This window comes from Seriola lalandi, unplaced genomic scaffold (assembly GCF_002814215.2).
Source record: "Seriola lalandi dorsalis isolate HSWRI2012SDOR001 ecotype SW California unplaced genomic scaffold, Sedor1 jcf7180002054961, whole genome shotgun sequence".
NCBI lineage: Eukaryota > Metazoa > Chordata > Actinopteri > Carangiformes > Carangidae > Seriola > Seriola lalandi.
In genome coordinates, this window is record NW_019525512.1 from 53516 (window position 1) to 70396 (window position 16881).

Consider the following 16881-nt stretch of genomic DNA (forward strand, 5'->3'; position numbering starts at 1 on the left):
TAAGTCAACACACACACACACACACACACACACACACACACACACACACACACACACATCCCTGTCTCCACACACATGACATCTGAGCATCCTTCTCTGCTGCAGGAAAGGACAGAGAATTCAGAGTGGGAGGGTGGACGAACTGCATTCCTCCACACAACTGGCATCAGATCACAGATTTTTACACACACATGACACACAGTTCACTCCTCAGTCGTCATGGAACGCACACACTGGCGGGAACTGGAATGAACCGTGGAGGCGGGAAAAAAAGAGAGAGAGAGAGAGGAGGACAGAACGGAGAGAAAACAGGGGGAAAGTGAAAGAGACGAAAGCGACGAAAACGCTTCTGACGACATAAAAATTAAAAACGAAACAACTTTGAAGTGAGTTGGCAGAAAACTTTCCTTTTACAGAGTGTTGATTGTGAATGTAACATCACATCCACAGGAAGTCCAAAATTAAAGGCACAATGTGTAATTTGAACCTGCTCCTCATCTAAGCTAAGTTACATTAGCCGCTACTAGCATAACACACCTGACTCTCAGTTGGCTGTATTTTCCTACTTTTTCTGAGCAGCCATTGGTTTCCATTCATTTTCATATGATAAGGAGATCATCATCACCATCATCATCAACCTTTATTTATTTTCTCGGGGATACATCCAGTTATTTCCAATAATCTGATCTTCCTATCGTCACCCTGGGAAACTGCTGATAGTAGATATGATGCGTCTCTCTCACTGACTGTCCAAAAGTTCAATTTACAACCGTAAAAAGCAGCAGGATTAGCACATGCGTAGGTTGCAAACATGGTTATATGTGGTTATATACTGAAACTGTGGCGGTGCAAATTGAATTTAATATCATAAGTTACGACATTAATGGGAAAACTAGTCAAATATTGTTGTGACATTTGCAAAGGCATGAGCAATCAGCGATCGCTCTGAGTATCATCGTCCATATGGGCACAACACTGACGCCTAGATCACACGAGCAAAATCTATTCCTATTAAAACAATTACATTAAAAAACATTTAAAAAAGAAATAAAAGCATATTTCCAAACTGTACCAGCTGAGCAGACTCAGTCACGGTTTGTAGTAAATGTAAGTAAAACATTAAACAGCATTCTAGGACTGGGAGTACTACTGTTTATAACGACGCCTGCCTCATTTCCTGTCTGCTGGAGACCTTAGATGTGGACTTCAACCAGCCCAGCATTAATGAAAACAACATGCTTAAAATCTGGACTCATCTTAATCCTTAATCTATGTTCAAGTTCAAATTTACAGCACAGACGAGTCTTTGAAGTGGAGGAAGCGCGGCAGGCTAATAAACCTGCCCGACCTGTGCAGCAGCAACAAACTGAAACAGTCCTGTTTCCCTGAGGTGATCTCTCCGAACAAACAAATACCGATCTCTGTAGTAATTAGCCTCCAGTCATTCAGTGGGCACAGAGGCTCTGAGTACGCGGAGCCGGTGAAGACATTTCTCACCAGGAGATGTGTCATCATCTTCACTTCAGGGCTTAAGGGTTCAGCGGACGCAAAAACAAAAACAAAACACAAGAACAAATGCTGCCTTCAAGTGCTTTCAGAAATGTGCTATGATCGAATGAGCAAAAACAAACAAAGCAAAAATAGAGGTAAACAGGATTGAGCAAATCTGACATCTCTGTTATACCCCAGGATGTGGAACCAATAACAACAACTGTGCCGCTTTATTTCTTTTATACAAGTACAGAAAACCAAATTATAGTTTTATTACTGTTAAAATGTTGTTATTTTCAGGCACCTCATGTCGTGTATCTGTATAAATATGACTTCAGTGTGAAAAGAAAACTTAAACTAAAGCCAGTTCTTCACTTTTTGGCAGAGACCGACAGCTCAGTCCAACATTAACAAACTCTACCATCTGTACAGTTAATGAATGAACAAGTTTTACCTCATTTCCTTAAACCTCTGTAAGTTTTGCCCTGTTTCAGGTTTTCTTGCTAAGCTGACCTAAGCTAAACTAAGCTAAGCTAAGCTAAGCTAAGCTAAGCAAGCCTTATATCAAACCAGACAGATGTGAGACTGGTATCAATCTTTTCGTCTAACTCTCCTCCGTGTGAATCTTACTTTAATACTGCATAAATTAAACCTCATTAAAACCTCTGAACTGACACAGCAGACACAGAAGAGATTTAGCAAAAAACACTGGGTGGTTCAGAAAGAAAGTTGAAGCTGACATAAGGACAGTAGCTGGTTGTTATTCCTTCTTTAAAACGGCTGTAAACTGAGAATATTGTGGGTTTTATTGGTTGTGGAATCACCCCCCCACCACCACCACCACCAGCGCCCCCTCTGCCCCTTCTGCCCCACTGGGTGGTACCAGAAGCACCGTGCTATTTTCAGGCTGAACACTCGTGAAGAGCTATTTGTAACGGCGATGTCTTGGGCGGGGAATGACATGCACCGCAGGGAGACATTAGCACCATTAGCTGTCATCCACCCTGTGTGATTAACATCGTCCTGGGAATTGGCAGCTCGCACACCGTGATCACAAGGTTCCCTGGCCTGGAAAATGTGGTTGATGTACTGACAACCCTCCCATCCCTCAGGAACCTGTAGCCGAGGCGTCCTGTGCGCTCGGGCGCAAACTTTTCACTGACCACTGAGAAGTCTGTGTCCTGCGTGAATCTAAACCAGGTGGCAGCTGGGAAAAAGATACGGCAGGTCCAGCAGTAGAGGAAGTGTGCCGTGTGTTCTGCGGCTAAGCTAACCACGCTAAAGTCCAGCAGATGGAGGCCAGATGAGGCTTTGAAGAAGAGATAATTATCCTGCACCACACCCAGACACTGTGTGCCCAGCACGCCACCCGATGACATCAGTCTTCTTCTGACAGGGAGAGATGGCTGTGTGTGTGTGTGTGTGTGTGTGTGTGTGTGTGTGTGTGTGTGTGTGTGTGTGTGTGTGTGTGCTGGAATAGGTGAAGGACAGGTGAACAGATTGGAGTCAACAGTCCATGTCTGCACACTCATGCTGCCCTCGAGTGCTCCTCTAAAATATCCTACTTCTGAGCTCAGACGTCATAAAGTGGGACCGGCGTCACGTCTGAAAGCCTCTTTTTTTTCCTTTTTTTGAGGGTTAATAACAACATGGAGCCTGTAAAAAGGTAATTTCAGGGTGGATGTTGTTCTATTTTAGAAACTAACTGGCAACGAGGAAGACTAAAGACTCTTTTAGGGGATTTATCAGCTACCAGTGGTACATTTGTGATGATGAAAAGTTAAGGAAAATTAAAAATATCCACACAGAATAATTTGAATTTTTACATATCGAGCCAGTCACTGATAAAAAAAATAATAAAATCTAATATTTAAAATATAAATTGCACATACAGTACCAGCCTCTGAGGGCTAGAATAAATCTTCGCAGTATAAATTAGTGTGTATTGTAGATGTATGTAAATGAGTGAACATCTGTAAATTACACATAATTTGGTTAATATTAATAACGGTAATTCTTCATTCTCCCTCTCTTTATACACAGGGAAAGTTTTCCGAGGCCTCGGCAGGAAGAGACAGAATATAAATAGGAACTTATTAACTCCATTACAGCTTCTTCCCCTTCCCCGTCTCATTCCTTCCCTCTATTTATTTCTATGGATGACAAACCAAACTGCTGCTGCCGACAGAAACTCAATGTCCCCGCCCGTCTCCGTCTTTGTACAGCCATTACGCTCCTTTAACTAACGGCTCTGTTTATACAACACCAATAAAACGTTACACAGCTTCCGTGTGTCTTCTTCATCTGTCATCACCGTCCCCTCCCTTTCGCCGTTAGCACTCGGCGTTGCATCCATTTCCTACAGCAACATTTAATGACGGCGTGTTGTTTGTTCTTTTGTTCACTTCATCTATGTCACTTAATGCAGCTTCAGGCGACGTGGGCAGGTTTTAAATGGACCGAACCTCTGATAAAGTTTTGTCCCGCGAGGTAAAACCTGTGACAACAATACCAATTTCATTAAACTGTGATTTCTCATTATGTGTCATCAATGTCCGTGTGTATATGAACAAGCAGATATGTACTGCTGTGTGTGTGTGTGTGTGCGCACATGAAACGTCAATATACTCAGTGAGACTTCCTGCCTTGTATCAAGCAGGGATTAATGTGATTAGTCGAATAAACGATTAAACGTTACTACTTTCGCTGATATACGGCTCAGTTAAACTTATCATTAATATTTTATGAATGCACAACATTGATAATATCTAAGATGTTACGCAGCCGCAGCAGAATGTTGTAAACAAGCAAGTCGGAAAGCAGGATGGATTATATCTCATAAAAACCAATGCTGTTTATCAGTATTTTGATCTGTAGAAAATGAGAGAGAGGTTGTGTGTCAGGAGCAATGTGTAACCAGGTTCAGCACAGGAATGTGGACGTTAACCTGCTGCTGGTGCTAGCACTGCTAACGTTAGCCGCACTCTGCGAACCAATATTTAGCCGCAGATGATCCTGATCAAACTGTTTTCTGATTGTTTTTCTCACTTTTAGACTACGTGCATTTGTTCTGCCTGCGTGTGGTCACAGTTCATTACGAGCATTATAAGTTGTTTTGCATTTGACATATGATACGACTCATCTTCTGTTGTGTCTGGGAAAATCTCACTCGTGCACTGACACGCATGTGTTGCCATAGATACCAAATGATTGTGCTTGTATAGGGGACTGCTTCCTTGATGCATCACGGAAATTTAACAGTAGCTTAGCATTTGAATTCATGCTAAAATCACATATCTACTGTCTGGCTCACTTTAACACCGCCACAAATACTCACTTCTACTGTTGATACTATTTCTGACAAACCTTGAACCCCTTCAGGGCCCCTGTGGGTCCCCGGACCACACTTTTCAAACCCTGAGTAAGCATTTTTACACCTGAACAAAGATGAGTCCAACTCTTTCTCTTTTACCACTGATATTCACACTATCCACAGTGAGTCATCCATCCTTGTTAAGAGTAACTAACCCCGCCCTGCCCCGGGTCTGCGGTTGTGTGTGTGTGTGTGTGTGTGTGTGTGTGTGTGTGTGTGTGTTGTAGGAGGGGTAATTAAGGTAATTAGCTCCGGATATCAACATCGTCAACCATCGAGAGAGAGAGAGACAGAGAGAGAGTGAGAGTGAGTCTATCAAAGGTTGAGATAAATAATGAAACACATAAAAGCCTTTTCTCTCGGAGCACATTCAGGTCATGTTAAAACAACAATAGCAGCACGGAGTTTGTTCAGGACAGTTCATTGTTTGCATGGAGATTAACTGATGATGCTTGTTTTCACTTCCTTTTCACATTGTTTTACTTCTAATGATTCAGTTCCTCTTGATGGTGTTTGATTCAATCTGCAAATACCTACACAAAGTTTCTTACATTCCTAACACAATAATGTATTGATTTTTTATACATTAAACACATCAGGGCATTGGGGTGACACACAAACAAACACACACACACACACACACACACACACACACACAGAAAGAGACAGCACCACCACTTCCCACTGTTCCTCCACTCAGCTCATCAATCAGTCTTTTCTCCATTTTCATCACTCACAATCAATCAGATCATCTCTCTATCTCTCTCTCACTCTCACACACACACACACACACACACACACACACACACACACACACACACACACACACACACACACACACACATACGGTTTGTGTGTATGTGCATGTGCACAGTTGGCGGCAGTTTGCAAAGGCAAAGGCAGTAATCGGGTTAAACCTCTCAGTAGTCCCACCACCAACACCACCCTTCAGCCATGCTGCTTAATCCAATCGCCTTCCGGTTATGGCCTCAGCGTGCGCTGGGTTGCCACGGTAACCCAGTCCAAGCCCCCCCCCCCCGGTACACAGATCTACAGCCTCGCGGCTCGGCACGGAGGCGAGGCTGCGAACCGTCCAGTGCAGAGTGAGTTAACGGCGCTGGCAGGAGGAAACGTTGGCTCGCGTTCAATCCTTATCTGTGAAGTGAGCTAAATGGCAAAGAAAACAAGGAGGTCTGAGAGGGTAGAGCTGTAAACTGTGGAGGCCTGATACACAGAGCAAATAACTCTGGGTGGTGAAGGAATAAACTCCCTTTCTTCCTTCCTTTCCTAAACTTACTAATTTGGGATTTGGTATCAATGAGAAAAATCTTAAATGTTGTGTTACAGTGAGGGATTGTTTATTGATTGATTATTTGAGAGCTGCAGCTAAATGAAACGAACAGTACACTGATATGAAAGTATGTTTCAACAATCTGGGCTCTGTCTATTCCCTGGGGAAAACCATGAGCATGTTTTATTTATAGTAACATAACTTTATTTCTACTCACTGTAGTTAAAGGTGAATTATTAATATTTTCAGGCATTTGAAGACAAACAAGCACAAAAATTAGTCGTGATAGATTCACGTTACATTTAAATAGGGTTCATTATAGTTTTATTTTTCTGTTGTATTTCTGTGTGTAAGTAGTGAAACAATATTTTTTACAACCCTGAACTGTACTATAATGATATTTTGAGTGCTTACTGCTAAACATTGGTACATTTTTACAGGTTCTTGTGTCATTTTTCAAGTATTTTATGGGGTTGTTGGCAGGTTTACACTAAAATGAACAAACTGAGAAGAATAACTCAGTCAAACATCCCAATATCACGTGGGTGAGGACGGTTTAAAAGGTGCTAAACAAAGAATAGAAAGTCAACCTGCACATGATATACCATAATAAAAAATGATTGATATTAAGAAATATTAATAAGGTTTCATCCACATCAACCAGAACACAGGACACAGCCCATGTGGTGAAAATGATGAAAACTTCTGGCGCAGTGTGTGTGTGTGTGTGTGTGTGTGTGTGTGTGTGTGTGTGTGTGTGTGTGTGACGTTTCACACATGTATGAACATATGAGACATTAAGAGAATATACTGCAGCCTGGATGACTCACACTGAGCCGACATGCGAGGCCGTGCCATTACAGTCACACTGACATACAGCGGCGCATGAGACGAGCACACACACACACACACACACACACACACACACACACACACAAACACACACACACACACACACAGATAATGTAGATGGAAATAATGGGAGTCCACATTCCGCTACATTTGCCCTCCCATCATGCTTTGCAGTGTGACTGATGAATGATGAGATGGTGAGGGTTGTAGCACTTCTCCTCTGCGCCATATGTTTCTGCCGTCAGGGAGGAGGAGGAGGAGGAGGAGGAGGAGGAGGAGCAGGTTGGAGGTGCAAAGGAAAACACATCCAGTGCTACATGTTAAACCTACAGATTCGAAATCTATTTGATGTTCAACCGCTGGTGGAAAATCTCCACCCACATTTAAGAGATAATACAGACACAACAACCTCCAGCTCTAGTAACCAATCCAACATCAGACAAGTCAAACAGCACTGCTGATTTCACCAAAACAGCCATCGCCACAGCGCAATGTTGAAGCTGCAGTCCTCTTTAAATAGTTTTGCTATAGTCACTCTGCTCGGGTTGAAATGCAGAAACAAAATCACTAAAAAGTAGATTTGTCCACTAGTGATTTACATATGTTTAGATTTTTAAAGGTCCCATCCAGTCTAAAGGTAGATGTCCATGTGTAGTGTGATTATAGATCAGGTCTAGCTTCTATATTAATACTGTGAAAGTATCAAAGCCTCAGTCCACAGAGAAATGCACACAGCCTGTATTCAGAAACTGAGCCTTAAAACCAGCCGTCAGGACTTCTGGAACTTTGTGATGTCACAAACAGTCACCGCTCTCAGCCACAACCCAAGCTGCCTGAACCCACCATCCAAACCTTGCAGGATTCGGTTTCTCTGAGGGGTTTTACCTGAAATCTGTTTTATTTTTATTGGATCACTCAAAAAAAACAGCCAATCAGAAGAGAGTCTCAGAGCCTCCTCTCTTCTGATTGGCTCACTGACCTGTTGTTACTAGAGCTCCAGAAAGAAGCCTGAGAGAGGAGATGTAAAACTACATCAAGATGGTTTTTGGTTCTTAAAACCATCTTTTTATGGATCAACACTTCAAAATAAAACACAGGAGAAGTGTAAAACTGGGACCTTTAATAAGGTGTCAAGGCCAAAGCAGGGACGTGAGGGTTTTCTATCTCAGTCTATCACAGTTTGACCTCGGTCCAACCCTGAATTCCTTCTCTTGGCACAAATATCGATCTCTGTGGTTCCAATAACCGACAGAGCACCTCACTGAGGCTTTAAAATGTACCTGCAGAAAGTACAAATGCTGTGTCCCCGTGTTTTCATGGTGTTCTTATGAAGATACCGAGTATCAGACTGAGTATGGAGTACGACGGCAGTTGTGAGACACAATAAAAGATAATACACCCACTTCCTGCGATTTGCATCACAACAAAAAAGCAGCCAAAGTGGAAGAGAGCAAGAAGAAGAAATATGGGTGGAACTTACTCATGGTGGGAGTCCAGGGGTGGGGGGCAGGGTGAGACCCAGGCAGGACGGGGCTTTGGACAGGTGAGGTTATTCTCCACTGGGTCTCTCGTAGAGGCACTCATGACCTGGGGAAGACAAAGAAAGCATGAGGTCACACCTGATATCCACTCCATGTTTAAACTGGCTGCTGATAGAAACTACTAATCTAGTACTAATTATTAATCAAGACACCAAGTGTTCAGTGTGTTTGTGAGGACACCTGCTTGCAACATGGTCGTGTTTTGGTTATAGCTTAGACCTTTGACAACCAAAATCTCATCAGTTCATCCATGAGTCCAAATGAATGTTTGTGCCAAAGTTGAAGAAGTTCTGTCGAGGCGTTATCGAGATATCGCGTCTGAGAGAATGGGACGGTTGGACGGACGGACCACTTGAAAACAATATGGCTGCCACCGGTGCGGAGGAATAAAAATGTCAAACATTTTCTGGTTACAGGTTCTCAAGTGTGAGTTTTCACTCCTTTTCTCTGTAACGCAGTATGAACACGTCACCCTCGGTTTTAGAAAATCATAATAGAAATATTTCACTATTTTCTAACATTTTATAGATAAAATGATAAATCAAACAATAACTGACATCTTAATGGATAAAGGAAACAGGCCCAAGTACGCAGATCCATTCATGTGTCATTGAAACAGACAAATACAGTGTCAAATCAACCACGCATACACACACATGCACACACACACACAGTTGATTAAAGGATGTGGGCCTGCTCATTAACATCTTCGCTGGGATGGAAATGGCAGGGCACAGGGAGGCTGAATGAGCGGTGTGTGTATGTGCACGAGCGCCCATCCATCCGAATCAACCCGGTCATTGGACTAAATAACAGTAATCTGATGATAGTATGCAGTAATAATGGGTAATTTGATCACTCTGCAGATGCTTGCAGCAGGATGAGGAAGGAGGGAGAGAGGTGAGGGGCGGGGCGGGGCGGGGGGGGAAATGAGGCAGGTGATGTCGAAATCAAAGCCCACCCCACCCCCCCCTCCTTCCTCCTACACTATGTTGCCATCAGCTCAACTCGCTGCAGATGCTTGAGGATCCAATATCCTCCAGCGCTGTGAGGGAAAAAGCAGCACAGGTCAGCAGAACTCTTCACAGGCGGAGGGAATGACAAACAAGCAGCAGAGCAGAGAAAGGTGCTCAGATCCATTCACACTGAGGACGGACAGAGAAGCTGATGTTTCCATCATCATCATCATCATCATCATCATCCGATTTACTACTGCGTTTGGACAGTTTGAAACTATTATGCAGATTTAAAGTGGGTGAAGTCTTTAAAGAGGACGGCAACATTTTGATATGGGAGCGCTGAAACCAATGATGACTTTTATTACTTCATCATTTTTACGATTTATGAATTTGTTACTTAGTAAGTAAAATGTCAAAAATAGTAAAGAAAAATACCCAGAATGCAAGCTGATGTCCTTGTACTGCTTGTCTTATCCAACCAGCAGTTTAAAAACCCAATAGAAACATTGCTATTTAGGGCCATTTAAAAGGGACAGTTCAGGTTATTTGACATGGGGTTGTATTTTAGTTCTTATGTTTTTTATTTATAGTTTATTTTTATAGTTATTTTGTTTAATTCCTAGTGAAATTTACTGTTTCAGTGCAGTGATGTCATTTTGGACAATAAAGTTTATTGTTAATCTGTAAAATATCCTGCTTTCATTACATATCTTTTTCACAAGTGTTTATATAAATATATATATATATATATACACACATATATATATATATATCAGACTGTCAGACTGTAGAGTGATCTCTAGTTCCTCATGGACTCACAATAATATAGAAGGCTTCAACTAAAAGTAATAAAGTAAAACATTTTAAAAGGGGGATTTTCCGCACATAGTACAGGCCAAACACAAATGCACAAACTCTCTCGTGTGAAATATGGTTTTGATTTTGGCAGAAAACGACGTGTTTGTGCAAAACAGCATCACTTTTTTAGAAAGAAATGTGTTTTTAATCAGTGTTTCCAAGAACAACAGAATGTTTGTAGGTGTGACAGACTTCATTTCAGTTTCCCCAACAACAATAAAAACTCTGTTTAGTGCAGGACTTACATCCAAGAGTCTGAATACCCAGCATGCAACTCCCTGAAACTCTTCCCTCAGCCACGACGTGTCAGAGCGACAGACAGGAAGTAAGATCTCAGAGGGTTTGAGGCGGACAGTCTTAGCTCCGAGGCTCTGACCTGGGATTAGATCCACCATATGTCCACCTCTGCCCCACGCTGGGACACTGGCCAGTTATCATGACTGTGCTACATGCAGCCAATCAAACGCACCGTAAGCGAGGAGGCGGGGTCACTTTAGAGAGGCCGACGTGAGTTCTGGGGTCACGGGTTTGACCTTTGACCACCAAAATTGAATCAGTTTGTCTCAGCAACGCCTTGATGGAACTTTTTCAAATTTGGTAAAACATTTCACCTGGACTCAAGGATGAACTGATTAGAATTTGATGTCTAAAGGTCAGAGTTCAAAGGTCATGGTCATGGTGACGTCACAAAACATGATTTTGGCCTTGTGAACGCAATATCTCAAGAACTCCTCGAGGGAATCCCTTGTAATTTGGCACAAACATTCACTCGGACTCAAGGATGAACTGGTAAGATTTTGGTGGTCAAAGGTCAAAAGGTCAAGGTCACGGTGGCCTCATAAAACATGTTTTTTCATCTTGTGAATGCAATATCTCCATAACGCCTTGAGGAAATTTCTTCAAATTTGGTAACAATGTTCCCCTGGAGTCAAGGACAAACTGATTAGATTTTGGTGGTCAAAGGTCAAAGGTCAAGGTCAGTGTGACCTCAGAAAACACTTTTTACCCATTTCTCAAGACTTCAAATTAGAAATTATGAAAAAATTTCACACAAATGGTTCATATTTTGAATGACTCTGGATAAACACGCATGTAACCTGTAACTAGTCTGAGTGGCGGAGGGATACAACCACGAGGAGGTGATTCTACTTTGTGAATATTCTGGCACCACAATAGCTAACAAGCTGTTCAACAAACGAGACCTCTGTTGTCGTGGTGTAGTAAACTCGGCTGGACAGCGGCTGTGAACATGTGTAACTACTGTCACGGCGTGTTAAGGAGTAACCATGCACCCTCAGACTGGTTATACGTCTCTGAAGTGAACTAACAGGCCACTGACGTTAAACCGGCCCAAAGTGACATGTGAGTATTACAACAGGGAGCAGCCAGCTGGTGGCAGATTGATCCGACATCATCTGTATCAGCCTTCATGAGCCCCATATTGGCCAAACACCGGCGTGTTTGTTGGACACGAGGTTAGTTACATTTGATGCAGGGTCAGGAGCCAGAGCGGGACTCTCTTTCTCTTTCACTCTCTCTCACACACACACACACACACACACACACACACACACACACACACACACACACACACACACACACACACACACACACACAGAGGCCAGAGGGCAGCTCAGCATCTGGTGGTGTGTTGTGTGTCGCTCCTATGAAGCTGGGCATTAAAACAGAGAGCGGTGGACTGAGCCAGCGGGGATCAGCGGCCAATAAAGACGGGTAGCACCAGCAGGTTGGTGCCAAGGCCTGGACAGCAGTGAGGGAATGCAGGAACCGTGTGTGTGTGTGTGTGTGTGTGTGTGTGTGTGTGTGTGTGTGGACTACATCTGGTATGTGGGTGGGCCGCCTGTCTGATGAAGTCACTCGAATTCTGCTGCACCGTACTGAAATTCCTATCGTATTTCAGCCGACCTGCAAATTCAAGGAATCTGTAGCTTTCACACAGAAACATGTGACTTTTACAATAGAAAAGATCCACAATTCGAATTCAAAATTTGCTTTCTTGCACAGATACAGGACTTCTATCAATCTACTCACCGAGAAAGAGAATAAGTGCTTTGTGAAAATGTTGAACTATTCCTTTAAACCTACTTGCAAATTGATTCAAGTCAAATTTAATAATGAAAATAAAGATGTGCTGAAAAGATTAGTCTGTTAGTTGGCTGACAGACAATATTTTGATAATTGTCAGGTTAGGGTTATAGTATAAAGTGAAGTAAAATCAAGCTAGATAACGTGTAATGGAGTTAATTCATCTTGTTACTTTACTTTATAAATGATCACACTCACAGAAACAAGAAAAAACAAATTTTAAGCTCGAATTAAACTCCCTTGAGGAGGCGCACACACACACACAAACACACACACACAGCTGCACCGTGGACACGTAGTCCTTCTTAGGGTCAAGAGTAAAATTACAGCCACAACAGACAGAGACTGTCAGTATGTAGCTGAGAGAGAGAGAGAGAGAGAGAGAGAGAGAGAGAGAGAGAGAGAGAGAGAGAGAGAGAGAGAGAGAGAGACCTTGGAAAGTCTCTGTTGCTATGATACAGACATTCAGTTGGACAAAACCTGCGTTTGGAGTTTGGGGAGCCACATAACACTGTGCAACCTGGCAAATAAACCGTCATTACTACAACACACACACACACACACACACACACACACACACACACACACACACACACACACACACACACACACAGGCTCATTCAATTGTTTCTTGAGAGGCTGGGCAGATGCTGTAACAGAGATAGAGAGCGAACAGAAGAAGGAGATGAACTAATTTGTGGTTGTTGACCCTGACGACTGCCGGGCTTTTCCCATTTCCTCTCTGTCACCGAGCCACACATCCAACCGCAGCCTCAACACACTGAGGAACTACCTCTTTTTCTTTCTTTTTTTTTTTTGAATCAGTCAGAGATTTTATGTTTTTTACCCAATATGGGCACAAATGATTAGCGTGTGCGGATCGAATGCTTTACTCAGGCCAGGTATTCAACAGAGTGAGAAGGAAAAGAGAAGAAATTTTACATTAACTAATTGTAATTCTATGACATTTTTAACTTTTAACTAGTGCTGAAAAAAATAAGTGAATTAGTTAACTAGTTAATTGACAGACATTTTTAACTCATTAATAAAGAAAAAATGCCAAACAACATTAGTTTCAACTGGTCAAATGTGAAGATTTGCTGCTTTTCTGCCTTTAAGACTCCTGTAAATTGATTATATTTTGCTTTTAGGCTGTTGGTCTGCGTGAATACAGAATGTAAAGCAACATATGTGAATAATAAACAGCTGTTAGACGCCTATATTTTGGTAATGTGATTAAAGGCATGTTTTGATATGGAGGGGAAATACAGTTCACTATTATTAGCGAAGAGCAAATGTGCCTCGCATCCAAAATAGGTCGTGAAAATGCCACAGAGCACAGCGACTACCTCTAGAAGTCAGCAGGGGGTTTTGTGTAAAAAGGTCAAACGTTGACAATAGTGTGCTGGCAGCTGGGTGGCACGAACACTTATCAGACCTTTAACCTCAAAAACGCTGCAGCAACAAGCTTCCGGTCTGTGAGCGAGACACTGAAAGCCCGACAGCTGTGCAGGTGATGTTCTCCGTCTGACGTGTGATCTCTCTGACAGACAGCAACAACCCAAAACAGACAGCAAGCAACGGGAGAGGGGGTGTCCACAAGCTCTTGAATAAAAAATGAATATTCTACTTACTCGCCTTTCCCAGGAATGCTGCTCTCTATCTCCTTTCTTCCACTATTTTGCAACGGAGCTGGGAAAAGGGCTGATCCCAGAAAAGCAACTCAGCAGCAGTGACACAATGGCTCCAAATAAAAAGCTGATAAAGCGGATAGTCTGACCCTGAAACATCCTGACATGCTGCTCACTTCATCGCAGCCTGACGCTCAGTGTACAAGTGAGACTTTAACCACATTTTTATGACACCAACAGTGATAAGCAGACGAAGGCCTGCAGTAAAGGGAATACATGTTTCTGATTCAAGCAGTTGATTTTTGTGTGGTTGTTTTTTTGCTCGATACTGGCAAGTGTCAAGTTTATCCTCCACTCCACAGTCCTGCATGTGCATTACAAGGTTTCAGGTCTTGAAGCTAAACGCAGTCACAGTAGTGCAATACCACTCCAAACGCCTTGTGTTTTCAAACTGTAAAGCTCCTGACTGCGTTAAGCCGCATTATCCTGAAGCGGGATAGGAAGGATTGAAAGACACACCACTGTCAAGTTTGCAACATTAAGAGATATGATTTCCTACCACAATTTTCAAAATAAAACATCAATTTTACAACATATAACATATATTGTGATTGATATTGACTGGAATGTATTAACGTTGCTTTAAGTTGGTGAAGTTTTGCTTTACAAATGTTAAGATATATATTGTATATCTATACATGTATATACATATATAGATATAAATACATTCAGATATAGGCCTATATTCAAAGCCTTAATACCCTCTTTTCAAGGCATGGAAGTTTAATGAAGTGTATAAAATGTTCTTATACTTGTATTTATATAGTGTTATTTTACTTTAAATTTAATATAAATATGTGCTATGTTAACTGATAATATGCTCCATACATTGTCCGGAGTATCAACAGTACTAAGTTTTGAACCTGAAACCGACACATTTCGCGCTTTTATTTTGAAAACGATTCATCTAATATCCGTTTTTATTGTCGTTCTTAACATCTTAACGCACCTTGCTAAAAGGTAACTCTATCCCGTCTCTCCTGAGGCGGGAAATAACACACGGTGGCTCAACTTTATCAAACACAAGCACTAAAACAGACCCGCTCCTGTTAATCTCAACATATGTTCTTGTTTCAAATTGTAAACAACTGAGCCCCTCGATTCATTTAAACGCTACAGAAAGCGGCTGCATCTCCGAGCTCATCAAAGTGATTGACAGCCCGTAACAGCCAATCCGGAGCCTCGGAACTCACGGTTACAGCCAACGGGAGGCCGTGATTGGTGCTCCGGCCCCATTGATTCCGTTGCGGGAGGCTGCCTGAGGGGGTTTCGGCCGAGTCAACGTTGCAACAATCCACCGAAATAGGGCCGGAATTAGAGCGTTTTAACATTCAAAATAAAATACTGGCTCGACAGATCCACATTTATGCATTAGAAAAAGGCAAGAACTTTACCATTTATCTTAAAACCACATTTTAAATGGAGGATTTTTAGGAATAATATTATTTTTGTTTTTACTGTAACGTATTCTAGTCAAGGTTGACAAATTTATTTTCCTCTGCTTTGTGCTAACTTTAAATTTTATTTATTTATTGGGATTTACACAAGTCTTGTATATATATATAAAGTACATTTGTGAATAATTCAAGTGAACATTTTTGTGTAAACAAGAACGAGAAAACTTTAGCTCATGACAGGGAAGCAAACACTGTAAATCCTCCCTTCATAAAGGTCACGATGTTCAGTTTTTTTACTGAAACTGTTTCAGATAGGTGTTGATTCAACTGTGTGATCATTTTTGAGGATGTAGTTTGTGGTGCTGTTGACCTGTATGGCATTGTACAGGGAAGTGTTTCTGCTATTTAGTTTACCCTCACTGATGGACAAAATAATAGGAACACCTGCTGGTATAACATAATACACTTTGAAAGCATCACAGCTAACCACATTGACATAGTTTTAACAGAAACTGAATTATAACCTTCACAAAAGGGAGAATTTGTTGAGTATTAGATTGCATTAATTTCAGTTAAGGGTACCAAATAAACTGACAAATGGAGGGACAGATTTAGCTAGGAACAGAACATATTTTTTAGGGATGAACTATTCATTACCTACAAATATACTGTAAGCCTTATAAAGACAATCGCAAGCTTTACCAAATCACCCTAAACCCCTCTGATGTTGAGTTGTGTTTGTAAATAAAGACTTTTACTTTGTAGGATGATACCGGAAGTATCTTTGTTCTACTCTGTTAGCTCAACAGTGGTGGGTTTGGCTAGGTAGGCCTCAGTGAATACAAATAAGCACAAAGTTTACAATAATAAAACACAACGTACCCTCTTTCACAAACGTAAAACAACCTGAATAATTTTAAACAGACGCCCAATAAAGTCCAAAAAGCTCCGGCGCCATGTTTCATTTCACTTTGAAAAGCGACCGTTAATGGGCTACCGTCATTCAGCCCCGCGGTAACGCTACCGTTTGCACTGACAGATGCAATTCAGGAGCTCGACAAGTTCCCATCTGCTCCGACATTCGCCGACAACACCGGGGGCTAACAAACTCTACACACGCTCACCTTGCTCTCAACTCGACGGGTCGTCCCTCGTTTACATCGCTGCGGGTAGTTCCCCGGCCGGAGTGGAGCAGAAAATGTCCATGGTCCCGTACCAGGAAGTCCAGAGCACTTCTCAAACTCTCTGTGTGGGAAGCCGTGCAGGGATCCCAGCCAGGTAGCAATGCGCCGCCCGCCGGGCTGGTCTGATCTCACCGGCTG

General features: G+C 42.1%; 1 protein-coding gene across 1 annotated transcript in view; it reads right to left on the minus strand.

Annotated features, from left to right (window-relative positions):
• The window catches only part of usp6nl (USP6 N-terminal like), a 69301-nt gene extending 52420 nt beyond the window's left edge, over positions 1–16881 (minus strand). The window contains exons 1-2 of the mRNA XM_023395332.2: positions 16684–16881; positions 8488–8594 (exon numbers count right to left, since the gene is read on the minus strand). Of these exons, the coding sequence (XP_023251100.1) occupies positions 8488–8491 (4 nt within the window). The 5' untranslated portion in view covers positions 8492–8594; positions 16684–16881. The remainder of the gene's footprint in view (positions 1–8487; positions 8595–16683) is intronic.